At 39.2% G+C, this 15,082-nt stretch overlaps 1 protein-coding gene across 4 annotated transcripts in view; it reads left to right on the top strand.

The window, feature by feature from the left end:
* The window catches only part of ZNF112 (zinc finger protein 112), a 32,612-nt gene extending 18,253 nt beyond the window's left edge, over window positions 1-14,359 (top strand). For all 4 annotated transcript variants that reach the window (XM_057534870.1, XM_057534871.1, XM_007168101.2 and 1 more), the window contains 2 exons: window positions 1,252-1,347; window positions 10,929-14,359. In XM_057534870.1, the coding sequence (XP_057390853.1) occupies window positions 1,252-1,347; window positions 10,929-13,429 (2,597 nt within the window). In that variant the 3' untranslated portion in view covers window positions 13,430-14,359. The remainder of the gene's footprint in view (window positions 1-1,251; window positions 1,348-10,928) is intronic.
* Window positions 14,360-15,082: the final 723 nt, after the last annotated feature.

Below are 15,082 nucleotides of genomic sequence, written 5' to 3'. Positions count from 1 at the left end.
ACCAAGGTCTGGATGCTAGGGATTGTCCTTGCCACTGTGGTTTCTTTGTTTCCTGGTCTCAGGGTTTAGAGCTAGGAGGTAGGGGTGTGTCTGTGTGTGTATATTCATATGCATACACATATACATGCACACATATTGATATAAATATGTATACATATGAATAGTTATTCAGTTTCATTCAAAATAAGAGAGATGTTAATTCAGATTATACTGAAACACCGTTTTTCATCCACGAGATTAACAAAAATTCAAAACCATAACACTGTATTTTTGGGGCAAAGCTGTGGGGAATAAAGCACTTTCATGCATTGAAAGTAGGAGTGCAACTCGATACCACCCCTAAGGAGAGGAATTTGACAATATCTAACAGAACTGTGGAGTTACCCTTTCCCAGCAATTCACTTGTAGGAATTTTCCCTAAAGATAACAAAGTGCAAAAGAGCATTAATAGTATACTAGTTTGTGTAAGGAGGGAAATAAGTAAATATATGAATATCTGCCTACCTTTATAAGAAGAAACACAGGAAGGATTAATCAGGAAATCATGAAGTTTCTTATAAGTGGGTGGAAGGTGATAGTATGGAAGGGATGTTTGAGAGAACTGCACATGTCTGAATACACTTTTTTGTCTAGTTTGGACTTTTGAAAATATGTTGGTTCAACACATTCTGAAAAGTAAATCAAATAAAAAGGCAAAGGGATGATAATCTAAAAGAAAAATGAATTGTATTGGAAATTAATACCTTAACCACAATGAATAGAGAAAAGAAAGAATTCACAGAAGTAGCTAAGGAACACAGTGTATAACTCTGTACCTTTAGTTTTAGGTACAGTGGGAGGGGGTTGGGAGAATGACTTGCAATCCTGAACACTTTTTAGTGGATTTGTTTATTGCTCTGATATGGAATAAGCAATTCTGAGACTATTTTAGATGTACTACAGGTGCCAAGGCCATTCAATGGAGAAAGTATCATCTTTTCAACAGATGGTGCTGAAGCATTTGGACTTCTGTATGCATATATTTGCATGCCTCACACCTACCAAAAAGTTAACTCAAAATGGATAAGAGACATAATGTAAAATGTAACTTCTAGAAGGAAACACAGGAGAAAATCTTCATGACCTTGGGTTAGGCAAAGAGGTCTTAGATATGATCCCAAAAACATGATTCAGAAAAGAAAAAAAGAAAAAAAACACACAAGTGGGACTTGGTCAAAATTTAAAACTTTTGCTGTCCTCGCCTTTTTACAGGGAATCAGCCCTTCAAACCAGAGCTTATATTCCAGCTGGAGAGAGAAGAAGAGCTTTTGATGATGGAGACAGAAACCCAGAGAGATGGGTGTTCAGGTGAGAACCATCCAGCAGTGACCCAGCATCCAGAGAGCCCCTCCTGAAACATGAGTCAGAAAATGTCAGGCCCTGAGGTGTCTGTCCCCTCACCCCCTCTAGCTTTCCATATTCTAGCTCATTCATTCTGTCCCAGCTGCACTGACCCATTGCTGCCCATCAGACCTGTCAGAATTATACTTCTGCTTCAGGTTACTTGGCTTGCTTTGCTCTGTGCCTTGACTGAGTGAATTGGTTAATACATGTGTGGTCTTCACTGTCTTCAGTCCTCCTTGAGGCAGCTAATAGGTATAGAATAAATCCGTGTGATGGAGGGATACTCCAGAATATTGTTTGTCAACTGATGAATGCCTGTCCTGATTCTAACTGTTTAGGTGTCCTTGAGTATTCATGGATAGATAGCCATTATTCCTAAAAGATGAATAGCCAGTCAGCTAAAGGAAATATCAAAAATGATCAATGCCAACATTATAATTGAGCCTTCCCATGCAGCAATTGTAAGTGAGACACTCTTGCATTAACTTCCTCATTCAGATGCCCAGCTCTTAATCTTCCCATTCTGTCCTCTCTTCTCACCATCGCATCCCCTAACACCTAAACAGTCTCTTGACCTAGCTATGGTTTTTTTAAAAAATTTTATTCAATTTACTTAAATTTAAAAAAAAACAACAGTTCACCTGTTTTTCCCATCCCCCAACCCCTGCCTCTTGCAGCCAACAGTCTGTTCTCTGTATCTGTGAGCTTGGTTGATTTTGTGTGTTTGTTGCGGGGCAGGGGGTGGTGACTTTAGATTCCACATATGAGAGAGATCGAGCGGTATTTGTCTTCAAATACCTCAAGGTCTACCCGTATTGTTGCAAATGGCAAGATTTCATTTTTATTTATGGCTGAATTTTCTTTATCCATTCATCCATCAGTGGACACTTAGATTGTTTCCTTATCTTGACTATTGTAAATAATGCTGCAGTGTACATGGGGGTGCATATATTTTTTCTTTTATTTTGTTATAAATTTATTTATTTTTATTTATTTATTTTTGGCTGCATTGGGTCTTTGTTGCCGTGCATGGGCTTTCTCTAGTTGTGGTGAGCGGGGGTTACTCTTCGTTGTGGTGTACGGGCTTCTCATTGCGGTGGCTTCTCTTTGTTGCGGAGCATGGGCTGTAGGCACGTGGGCTTCAGTAGTTGTGGCACATGAGCTCAGTAGTTGTGGCTCGCGGGCTCTAGAGCACAGGCTCAGTAGTTGTGGTGCACGGGCTTAGTTGCTCCATGGCATGTGGAATCTTCCCGGACCAGGGCTCGAACCCGTGTCCCCTGCATTGGCAGGCAGATTCTTAACCACTGTGCCACCAGGGAAGCCCCATATATCTTTTTGAGTTACTGTTTTCGTTTTCTTCAGATAAATACCTAGAAGTAGAATTGCTGAATCATATGTTAGTTCTATTTTTAATTTTTTGAGGACCCTCCATACTGATTTCCATAGTGGCTGCACCAACTTCCATTCCCACCAGTAGTGTACAAGGGTTCCCTCTCCTCCACATCCTTGCCACCATTTGTTATCTCTTGTCTTTTTGATAATAGACATCCTAACAGGTGGGAGGTGATAATCTCATTGTGGATTTGATTTGCATTTCCCTGATGATTAATGTTGTTGAGCATCTTTTTATGTACCTGTTGGCCACCTGTATGTCTTCTTTGGGAAAATGTCTATTCTGGTCCTCTGCCCATTTTTTAAATCAGATCGTTTGTTTTTTGCTATTGAATTGTATGAGTTCTTTATATATTTTGGATATAACCCCTTATCAAATATATGATTTGCAAATATTTTTCCCCCATTCAGTAGTTTGCCTTTTCGTTTTATTGTTGGTTTTCTTTGCTGTGCAGAAGCTTCTTAGTTTGATTGTAGCCCCACTTGTTTATTTTTGCTTTTGTTTCTTTTGCTTTTGATGAAGGGTAAAATGATTTTTATCCTTCATTTTGTTAATGTGGTGTATCACACTTACTGATTTGCAGATGTTGAACCATCCTTGCATCCCTACAATAAATCCCATTTGATTTTGGTGTATGATCCTTTTAATGTGTTGTTGAATTCGGTTTGCTAATATTTTGTTTAGGATTTTTGCATTATGTTCATCAGAGATATTGGCCTGTAATTTTCTTTTTGAAGTGGAACTTCCAAGTTGGACATACATGCGAGTCCAAACATTTTAGTAATGTTTTTGAGTCCTCAGACCCTGGTGTCAGAAGCCATGGTCACACCTGTGTAGCTAAGGATGCTCCTGGGTGAGAAGGAGAGTCAGTTGAAAATTTCAAAACAAATTACTTCACTTCTATAATTTTTTGTTTCCATCTCAGTTAACATTCAGAGTCATAACAGGTAATACACTCTCTAGAGCAGGGGTCAGCAAAGTTTTTCTCTAAAGGTCCAGATAGTGAATATTTTAGGCTTTGCTGGCCATATGTGGTCTCTGTCACATATTCTTCTTTGTTTCTTCTTACACCATTTTAAAAAATGTAAAATCTATTCTTGTTCTTAAGCTACACAAAAACAGGGCTAGGGCCATAGTGTGCCAGTCCCCCTGCCTGATAGCATCAGTAGGAATGTAATGTCATATATATATTTTTTTTTTTTATGGCTGTGTTGGGTCTTTGTTTCTGTGAGAGGGTTTTCTCTAGTTGCGGCGAGCGGGGGCCACTCTTTATTGTGGTGCGCGGGCCTTTCACCATTGCGGCCTCTCTTGTTGCGGAGCACATGCTCCAGACGCGCAGGCTCAGTAATTGTGGCTCACGGGCCCAGTTGCTCCGCAGCATGTGGGATCCTCCCAGACCAGGGCTCGAACCCGTGTCCCCTGCACCAGCAGGCAGATTCTCAACCACTGCGCCACCAGGGAAGCCTGTAATGTCATATTTTAAAATATCTTTTAATTTAATTTTTTACATATACTAACATGTATATACCTATATTAATGCAAAATTTTGAAAATGTACATTCTTATTTTTAATATACTAATTTTTCTCCTTCATGGTACCTTGAGCAAGAAATCCCTCCCAATCTGAGGTTATCTCTTTTTTAAAATAATCATCACTACATAATCCAGTATGTGGCTATAACATGCATCATTTACCCATTTTTTAATTGATGGGCATTCATTTCTCCGCCATCCCCCTTGTTTTTTTTACTACTAATATAGAAAGTACAGCAATAAAAACCCCAATCCAAATGTCCTTGGGTACTAGTGATTTTATTTCTGTGGAATAAATTGCCTGGTGACTCAGAGATTCAAAGAGAAAAACCATTCTACTGAGCTGTTTTTTATTGGCTGCGTCGGGTCTTAGTTGCAGCACATGGGATCTTTGTTGAAGCATGTGGGATCTTTTCATTATGTCACAGCCTCTTTGTTGCAGCGCTCAGGCTTCTCTCTGGTTGTAGTGTGCGGGTTTTCTCTCTAGTTGTGGCACGCAGGCTCCAGGGTGCATGGGCTCCAGAGCACGTGGGCTCCATAGTTTGCTGCATGCGGGTTCTCTCATTGAGGCGGGTTCTCTCATGTGAGCTCAGTAGTTGTGGCACACAGGCTTAGTTGCCCCACGGCATGTGGGATCTTAGGTCCCTGACCGGGATCGAACCCACATCCCCTGCATTGGAAGATGGATTCTTTACCACTGGATCACCAGGGAAGCCCCCTTACTGAGCTTTAACTTTGGAGTTGTAACCAAGAGAGACATAATTATCCCCCATTGACTTTCTTGCAGCCTCTAGGAGCTGATTTAATTGACGTGGGCAAAGAAATATTTTTAAAATGATAGTCTTACAACCACTCTGTTAGCAGAAGAACTATCTCAATTTCCACTACGAAAGAGAATGATGTCAATAAATAATGGCTTCTTTTTTTTATTTTTTATTTATTTTTGGCTGTATTGGGTCTTCGTTGCTGCGCGTGGGCCTTCTTTAGTTGTGGTGAGTGGGGGCTACTTTCATTGCGGTGAGCGGGCTCTAGGTACATGGGAGTAGGGGCATGTGGGCTCAGTAGTTGTGGCTCACGGGCTCTAGAGCGCAAGCTCAGTAGTTGTGACGCACGGGCTTCATTGCTCTGTGACATGTGAGATCTTCCTGGACCAGGGCTCGAACCGTGTCCCCTGCATTGGCAGGCAGATCCCTAACCACTGCGCCACCAGGGAAGTCCCAATAATGGCTTCTTAACTGTCCATCTCCTTGCAAGATGTTCCAAGTCGCAACCCATCCATCTCTTCGAAAGTCAGCATCTACATAAATTTCCTAGTTTTTTTTCAGGCCAGGCAAGGAAGATTCAAGGTGAGAAAAACAAGAGTTAGGAAGACCAGCCCCTGTCTTTCTTTTTATCCCCTATTCAAAAATAAATATATATTTCTTCATCTTTATTTCATACATGTTAGCCATTAAATAAACAAATGTTAATGTAGATTTTAGACAGTTTTCAAGCCTTCATCCCCATAAAGATCTAGTGTATAATTTTCAACTGGTGACCATTATAACCTGAAAAAAGAAGAAGTTGTACTCTCAGGTTTCATACATCCTGAGGGAAAGAAAGAATATATCTCAAGTGGTAATTTGTTCCCAGTATTTCGAAACTTCAGTCCATGTAGGCATGAAACTAAGAGGTACAAACCTACCTATTGATATTTTTCCAAGTTTCTGCATTTGAACTTTGCATTTGAGCCTTATAATAGTTTCATTACAAACTTTATACCTTCCTCAACTATTTGCACCAGTGGTTTTCATACTTTTTTGGCCATGGCCTTCAGTATGTAATGTAACCCAGTACAGACCTATGTGTGTATACATATCTGCAAGTCTGAAACAAGCATTTATGCAGTGATACCCTGACATGCAGTGCAACTGTGATATTTTCTGTCCTTTTTAAAATTGCATGTCACAATCTATTAAATTGATCTTAAGCCTCACTAATGGTTTCCCACCATTAGTGTTCTTGTGCTGTTATAGGCTATTCATTCCAAATACATCCAGTAATATTCCATAATCTGTTTTCAACCTTCTCTGCCAGTGATTAAATTTTGTCTTCTATTGGAAAGTGATGAGAAAAATAATTTTACTTGGAGTGAAAAAGATGATTTGTAATCCATGTTTACATAAAATCAGCTTGTCAGTCCACATAAGCAAACAAAATCTGTTTCATGGAATTGCCTGATTAATTTGATCAGAGGTGCAGAGTCAGCAACCTGTTAGAGCCACCTGCACCTGTTGCTGACATGAGGCATCACAATCCCCAGGGGCTCTGAAAGGTGATCCTTTACCAACACTATACCTTAATACTGCTGACTGCCGCTGATGCGATCTGAAACTCCCAGCAGGGATGGAAAGGGAAGTTTCTGGTCCGTAGAGCCAGGCAAGCATCATTGCTGTGTAAACCAAGGGCTTCTGGGCTTTTTTTTTTCCCCATAGCGGATTATTCCTGTTTTTCATTTCCAGTGTCATTTCTAATTATAGCAAAACCATCAACTTCATTAACCAGGAGATACTTACTTTTAGTAATCTCCATCTTTCAAGTAATAAGGTGCTCCCTGCAAATTATCTTGCTTTTTCTTCTCCTTTCTTGGTAGTTTGCTGGTTCCAGCTAGATCTGAATACCATTCCTGTCAGTAGTTCTCACGTAGCTGTTCTCAGCAATTTCCTTCGATAATTTTAATTCCTTTATGGCTTAATTAGAATATCAAACATCACTGGATTAAGAGTTGCTGAAGTCATAACTTAACCTTATATGTTAACCTTAACTAAACCTTAAGTTTTTTTTTGTTTTTTTTTTAATATTAGGGGATATTATTATTTATTTATTTATTTATTTTATTTTGGCTGTGTTGGATCTTCGTTTCTGCGCGAGGGCTTTCTCTAGTTGCGGCAAGTGGGGGCCACTCTTCATCGCGGTGCGCGGGCCTCTCACTATCACGGCCTCTCTTGTTGTGGAGCACAGGCTCCAGATGCGCAGGCTCAGTAGTTGTGGCTCACGGGCCTAGTTGCTCCGCAGCATGTGGGATCTTCCCAGACCAGGGCTTGAACCCGTGTCCCCTGCATTGGCAGGCAGATTCTCAACCACTGCGCCACCAGGGAAGCCCAACCTTAAGTTTTAATACAACCTTTCATAAATACCTTATGATGTCTTACACATGCCAATCATGTTGATCTAGCGTTACAATTCCTTGCCAGCATTTCCTTTTTAATAGAAAACTTACTACATTTGCATTAACTAACTGCAGACATAAAGTACATATGGGTAAAATGGCATGTTGTTAATAAAATATGATACATCTGTTTTTTAAATTATACATATGTTTAATTACTTTTTTCTTATAATTTTTAGATTACTTTTTTGATCATATACAGTGGTGACATCTGATCTCAGGCTGTGATAGGCTGGCCATTTTATGCTAGAATAGTCTTTGTTTTCTGCATTTCACTTCTTCTGTCTCCACCCCACATAACCCTGTTCTTGTTTTCAAACAGGCAGATCTCGGAGATATTGCAGGTTCGGTTCCAGAGCACCGCAATAAAGCAAATATTGCACATAAAGCAAGTCACAAATTTTTTGGTTTCCTAGTGCATATAAAAGTCATGTTTATACTATACTGTAGTCTATTAAGTGTGCAATAGCATTATGCTAAAAAAACAATTCACATACCTTAATTAAAAAATACTTTATTGCTAAAAAATACTAACCATCATCTGAGCCTTCAGTGAGTAATAGTAGTAACATCAAAGATCACAGATAACCATGACAAATATAATAATGAAAAAGTTTGAAATATTGTGAGAATTACCAAAATGTAACACAGAGACATCAAATGAGCAAATTCTGTTGGAAAAATAGTGCCAGTAGGCTTGCTCAACATAGGGTTGCCTTCAATTTATAAGAAACTCTACCTGCGAAGCACAGTAAAGCAAAGCACAATAAAACAAGGTATGGAGTATATTTTTCCCTGTAGACTGAGTTAAAATGGCTTCTAAAATGATAGATTTGTGGCATAGAGTTGGATGTTGTAGCCACTGTTATTGTATATGATTAGAAAGAACTCTTCTTCTCAAGCTCACATGGAACATTCACGAAGATAGACCATATTCTGAATCATAAAACACACCTTAACAAATTTAAAAGAATAGAAATCATGCAGTGCCTGCTCTCAGACTGCAATGGAATTAAACCAGAAGTCAATAAATCAAATAACTGGAAGACCTCAAATGGAGATTAAACAATACACTTCCAAATAACACATGGGTCAAAGAAGAAATCTCAAGAGAAATTTTAAGATATTTTGAACTACATGAAAATGAAAACACAACCTACCAAAATTTGTGGGCTGCAGCAAAAGCACTGCTTAGAGGAAAATTTATAGCATTGAATACATGTATTAGAAAAGAAGAAAGGTCTAAAATCAATCATCTAAGCTTCCACCTTAGGAAACTAGAAAAAGAAAAGCAAATTGTAAGCAGAAGAAAAGTAAGTAGAACACAAGAATAAGAATTGGAAATAAGAAATCAGTAGAGAAAATCAATGAAACCAAAAGCTGGTTCTTTGAAAAGATGCCTAAAACGGATAAGCTTCTTAGCTAGGGTAACTAAGAAAAAGATACACAAATTACTAGTATCACAGAAATGCAAATTACTAATATCAGAAACGAAAGAGAGAACATGACTACAGGACCTGTGGGCATTAAAAGAATAAAAAAGGAATACTATGAACAAAGTCTATGCCCAGAAATTTGACAGCCTAGATGAAACAGACCAATTCCTTGAAAGACACATTTGCCAAAAGTAAAGTAAAGCTATTTACTTTATTTGACGTGCCTCATATACTATGTCCCTTCATTTCATTATTATATAAAATATTAATATAGTAATTGAAAGCTTTGCTTTTGAGAAACCAAAGACATCACTAGGCATTTTTTAAATTAATTTTTTATTGGAGTATAGTTGGTTGGCATTTTTTTTTTTTTAAGTACTGAGATGAGTACTCATAGACATGCCGTAAAGTGTTACCCTGCAGTCAGTGCACTGCCCCAGATCCTGCTGCCACACAATCATCAGTGTGGCCTTTTATTTTTAATTTTTAAAAAAATTGGGCATAGGGTGGGGCTACAGGTAAGATTTTATACAAGAAAAACTACACATTTATTTTCAAAATTAAAAGGCACAATCCACAAGATTCTTGTGACCTTTGCTTTTCTCATCAGCAGGTGATATCTGAGTGTAGCCCTACCTCTCATACAGCCTTTCAACATTGCAGTAAAACTGCCATCACCGGTTCCTTTACCATGAAAAATAACTTAACACATATATGCACTTTCAGTTCTGTGAGTGAGAGTAACTCAAGCTGTGATCTATTCATTATGTGCTTACTGAGCAACTACTATTTGCTAAGAGTGTTACAGGCAGTGAGGGTAATGCTGTGTACACAGCGAAGTGCTTGTCCTTGTGGATAATACACCCCACTGTGGAGAGACAGAAAAACACAAAGAATTATTATGTTTGAGGATAATATTCATGTTATGAAAAAAATCCTCTTTTATTTCTTTTTTTTCCCCCGGATGGTGAAAGAGAATTAATGTACTGCCAAGTGTTAGGAGAGTGAGTGCATGTTATTACTCCAACCCCGTTGGACCACCGGTCCTCAGGGAGTATACTTCTCACCAGGATATGAAGATCTGCTGCCTGCTGATAATCTGAGCTTTCATAACTAAGGGACAAGCCATTTCCACCCAAACATACCCATCTTCAACTTTTCTGGAGCCTGAAATTCCCTAAACATTAAAGTAATTTTCCAGCAAAGTGGTGCACGCCAAAGTCAGTGTTCATTGAGTTTTGTTTGATAACAAAGGACACCTACTGGTGCCATAAAACTTGCCTATGCTTCCCTCAGCCTCCATTTTTTTCTGATGTCTTTGGAGTTGAATTCTGTCACCGTGTTTTACATTCTGACCTGCACCATGGCCCTTGATAATTGCAAAATATCTTTTGAAAGGAGTTAAAGCTGATAATGGCTTACAGTGACTTAGAAGAGCTTATTAGTCTCATGAAGATAAAGAACGCATTAGAGATAGGCAGTTTGATGCCTCAAGCATAGATTAAAGATCTACTTTTACCTTCATCTGCACAGCATTTAACATGCAGTCTTCTTAAAAACAAACAAAAACGTTACCATGCCCATTACTATCAGGGCAAAAAACATTTATCCACTTGAAACTATACTCTTTCCAATTTGAGACTGTCCCCTTCTGTTTTCTTGAAATCTCCAGGCAGCCCATGATAATATGTGTGTGGTTTAGCTAGGCATTTTGAACAGGGCCACCATCTTCGATGTCCAGGTTGTGTTGCAAAGCCCTGATTTTGAGGCACGCAGATAGCCTGAATTCTGTGGATCCTACTTATATTCCTGGTGTAGCCAAAGATGAGCCATTTTCTAAGTATCGTCAGAGTTAGTAACATAAATTTTCCTCCAGTTTATTGAAGTTGCATGTCATCGTCTATGTGCAAAATCTTGAAATCTCTGAATAAAAGCATTCACTGTGTACACGTCTAAAATCTCTTTATTCTTACAGGAACCAAGAGTCAACATAATATGGAAAGTATTCAAGAAGTGGGATTAAGCTGCCTTTCCTCCAAAGAGCTTTCCACCTGGCAGACCTGGCAACAAAGTGCAGGCAGGTTAACCGGGTGTCAAGATTCCATGAAAATTTTTCAAGAGAATATTTCTCAGTTGCAAAAACAAGGTGATTCCCCCTGCCAAGTTTGGGCAGGAATACCGATTCAGATTTCTGAAGATGAGAACTACATACTGACTCATATAGGAGATGGTTCCCATGACATAAAAAGTCAAGAATTTCCCTCTTGGAGAGCCCAGCATTCTTGGAGGAAAATGTATCTTACAGAGTCACGTAATTATCAGTGTAGATGTCAGAAAATTTCCATGAAAAATGATTTCTGTACGTCTGAAAGTATCAGTTGGATCTCACATCACAATGATAATCTGGGTGTACACAGAACAGAAAAAAACTATAGCTGCCATGACTGTGGAGAAGATGTCATGAAGGTTTCACTGCTTCATCAAGACTTAATTCAAACAGGGCAAAAGCCCTACCCTGGTAATGAGTACAGAAAAGCCTTCAACAATGACTCCAGCTCTGAAGTTCTTCGGCAGTTACGCTTAGAAGGAAAGCCCCGTACATACAGTCCATGTGGAAAGGGCTGTAGTTACAGTTCAGTTCTTCATACTCATCAAAGTGTTTGTAGAGGAGATAACTGTGTTTCTGAGAGTCCACATCTGCAGTGCCATCAGGAAGTACACGCAGAGGAGGTGCCATTTAAATATGAATATGGTGAGAACTTCAATCAGTGTTCCTCTCATAACACATATGAACTTACTCACACAGGAGAGATGTCCGACAGATGCAACATTTATGAGAAGGGCTTCAGTCATAGCTTAGACCTTAGTAGTAGTTTTAGGGTCCATACTGAGCAGGAGCCCTATGAATTTGAGGAGAATGGGAATGTCTTTATCCAAAATTCTTGCCTTCGAGCCCATCAGAAAATCCAAACTGAAGAGAAACTATACACAGATGTGGAGTGTGAGAAGGGTTTCATTTGTAACTCAGATTGTAACATTCAGCACAGAGTTTACATGGAAGAGATTCCCTATAATTCTGAGGTGTGTGGTAACGGCTTCAGTCTGGCCTCACATTTTCAAGACCTCCAGATAGTCCACACTAGGGAACAACCATATAAACATTATACATGTGGTAACAGCTTCAGCCAAAATTCATATCTTCAAGGCCATCAGAAAATTCACATTGGCGAGAAACCTTACAAAGAGTGTGGGAATGGCTTCAATTGGAATTCAAAACCTAAAGATCATCAGAGAGTCCACACTGGAGAGAAACCGTACAAATGCAACGCATGTGGTAAAGTCTTCAGTCATAGATCAGTTCTTAATGTTCATCAGAGAGTCCACACAGGAGAGAAACCTTTTAAATGTGAGGAGTGTGATAAGGGATTCAGTCGGAGTTCATACCTTCAAGCCCATCAGAGAGTCCACACTGGAGAAAAACCATACAAATGTGAGGAGTGTGGGAAGGGATTCAGTCGCAATTCTTACCTTCAAGGCCATCAGAGGGTCCACACTGGAGAGAAACCATACAAGTGTGAGGAGTGTGGGAAAGGATTCAGTCGGAGTTCACACCTTCAAGGCCATCAGAGAGTTCACACTGGAGAAAAACCATTCAAGTGTGAGGAGTGTGGGAAGGGATTCAGTTGGAGCTTTAATCTTCAAATTCATCAGAGGGTTCACACAGGAGAGAAACCCTATAAATGTGGAGAATGTGATAAGGGCTTCAGTAAGGCCTCAACTCTTCTGGCCCATCAGAGAGTCCACACGGGAGAGAAGCCATACCAATGTGATGAGTGTGGTAAGAGCTTCAGTCAGAGATCATACCTTCAAAGCCATCAGAGTGTCCACACTGGAGAGAGACCCTATATATGTGAGGTATGTGGGAAGGGCTTCAGTCAGAGAGCATATCTTCAAGGTCATCAGAGAGTCCACACCAGAGTGAAGCCATATAAATGTGAGATGTGTGGGAAGGGCTTTAGTCAGAGCTCACGCCTTGAAGCACATCAGAGGGTCCACACAGGAGGGAAACCATACAAATGTGAGGTGTGCACAAAGGGTTTCAGTGAAAGTTCACGCCTTCAAGCACATCAGAGGGTCCACGCAGAAGGGAGGCCCTATAAATGTGACCAATGTGGTAAGGGTTTCAGTGGGTTTTCAAGTCTTCAAGCCCATCACAGAGTCCACACTGGGGAAAAACCATACAAATGTGAGGTGTGTGGTAAGGGCTTCAGTCAGAGATCAAATCTCCAGGCTCATCAGAGAGTCCACACGGGAGAGAAACCCTACAAATGCGATGCATGTGGTAAGGGTTTCCGTTGGAGCTCAGGTCTTCTAATTCATCAAAGAGTCCATAGTGGTGATACATTCTATAAAAGTGAAGAGTATGGTAAGGATTATCTCTCTTCAGAGAATCCATACAAAAGTGAAATTCGGTAAAATGGTATTCTATTACGTTCTGAAGTCCTCAAATGAGAGCTGAAATTTTCCATTCACTCCAGTTCTTATAGTAGAAAAAGAATTTCTTTCATGAAAAGGTAATGTTTCTGCCCAGCATCAACATTCGCAATAGCCAGGAGACCACACAGCAGAGACATCTAACGAGAGAGGTTCCATACGGGATTTTGTGAGAACTTTAACATGTCATTGCACGTGACTTTAACCAGTTGTTGCACTAGGGCTTAAAAAAGATATGAGTATAGTCAGGATTTTAACAGAAGCACAGTGATGAGCATGCCTGAATCCACGTCCACTGGAATGTAAAGTTAATGAGAGAAGGGGCTTCATGCATTGTGAAGTCTCCAAAGCCACGACACTGCATAACTCAATATTAGGTGCTCAGTACTTTTTGCTAAATGACTAAAAGTGTGTAAAGGTATCATGTTTGAGATTTTTATTAAGCTTATTTTCCCCAAAAAATCATTTAAAAATATATTTGGAGGAGGAGGAATACTGCAAGTAATGTAAGCACTTCAAGTAAATAAATATTATTTGAAATGTATCAGCAATATCGCAATCTGAAATTACATGAATTTGGTTGTAACCCTGTTGGGATTGGTTCTCTCCCTTTGTCCCTCGTGTAAGCAGGGATGAACTGAATTTCTTACCATTTGGTCTCTTTCTCTACAGTATACTATCCATTTTAGTTTAGCTGTGAGTACGTACACCTGTGTGCACTTTAAAGGACAGTACAAACTGATAAAACAATGTTTCTGGTTAACTTTATAAAAATGGAACACTGCATTTCACATAATTGAATTTTTACTCCTGCCCTGTGTGTTAGGACAGAGTTTTACTGCAATATTTGGAAAGTGGCAGGAATGGTTACTAATGACAAATACTTTCTTAATAAATGTCAGAATTACAATACTTGGTTTTTTAGTCTCCATATTTCCATCAAAATCCTTTTGATCTGACTGATTTCTAAGAGTTATAGCCTTTGTCCAATTCAGACCTCCTTAGGCAGGATCTGTGACAAGTTTGGAGGACTTTAATTTTATCAAGTTTTACATCCCCATACTTCTTCCACTCACAGAAAGAAAGAAAAATATCAATTTTTTAATTGAAGTATAGTTGATTTACAATGTTACGTTAATTACTGCTGTACAGCAAAATGATTCAGTTATACATACATATACATTCTATTTTTTATTCTTTTCCATTATGGTATATCATAGGATATTGAATATAGTTCTCTGTGCTATACAGTAGGACCGTATTGTTTAACCATTCTATATATAAAAGCTTATATCTGCTAACCCTAACCTCCCACTCCATCCCTCCCTCAACACCCTTCCCCTTGGCCACCACCAGTCTGTTCTCTATGTGTGTGATTCTGTTTCTGTTTCATAGATAGGTTCTTCTGTGTCATATTTTAGATTCCACATAAAAATGATATCATATGTTATTTGTCCTTCCCTTTCTGACTTACTTCACTTAGTATGATAATCTCTACTTACATCCATGTTGCTACAAATGGCATTATTTTCTTCTTTTCTATGGCTGAGTAGTACTCCATTGTATATATGTGCCACATCTTTATCCATTCATCTGTTAATGGACATTTAGGTTGTTTCCATGTCTTGGCTATTG

The sequence above is a fragment of the Balaenoptera acutorostrata genome, chromosome 19 (assembly GCF_949987535.1).
Source record: "Balaenoptera acutorostrata chromosome 19, mBalAcu1.1, whole genome shotgun sequence".
Lineage (NCBI taxonomy): Eukaryota > Metazoa > Chordata > Mammalia > Artiodactyla > Balaenopteridae > Balaenoptera > Balaenoptera acutorostrata.
This window is presented reverse-complemented; position numbering and strand designations above follow the sequence as displayed.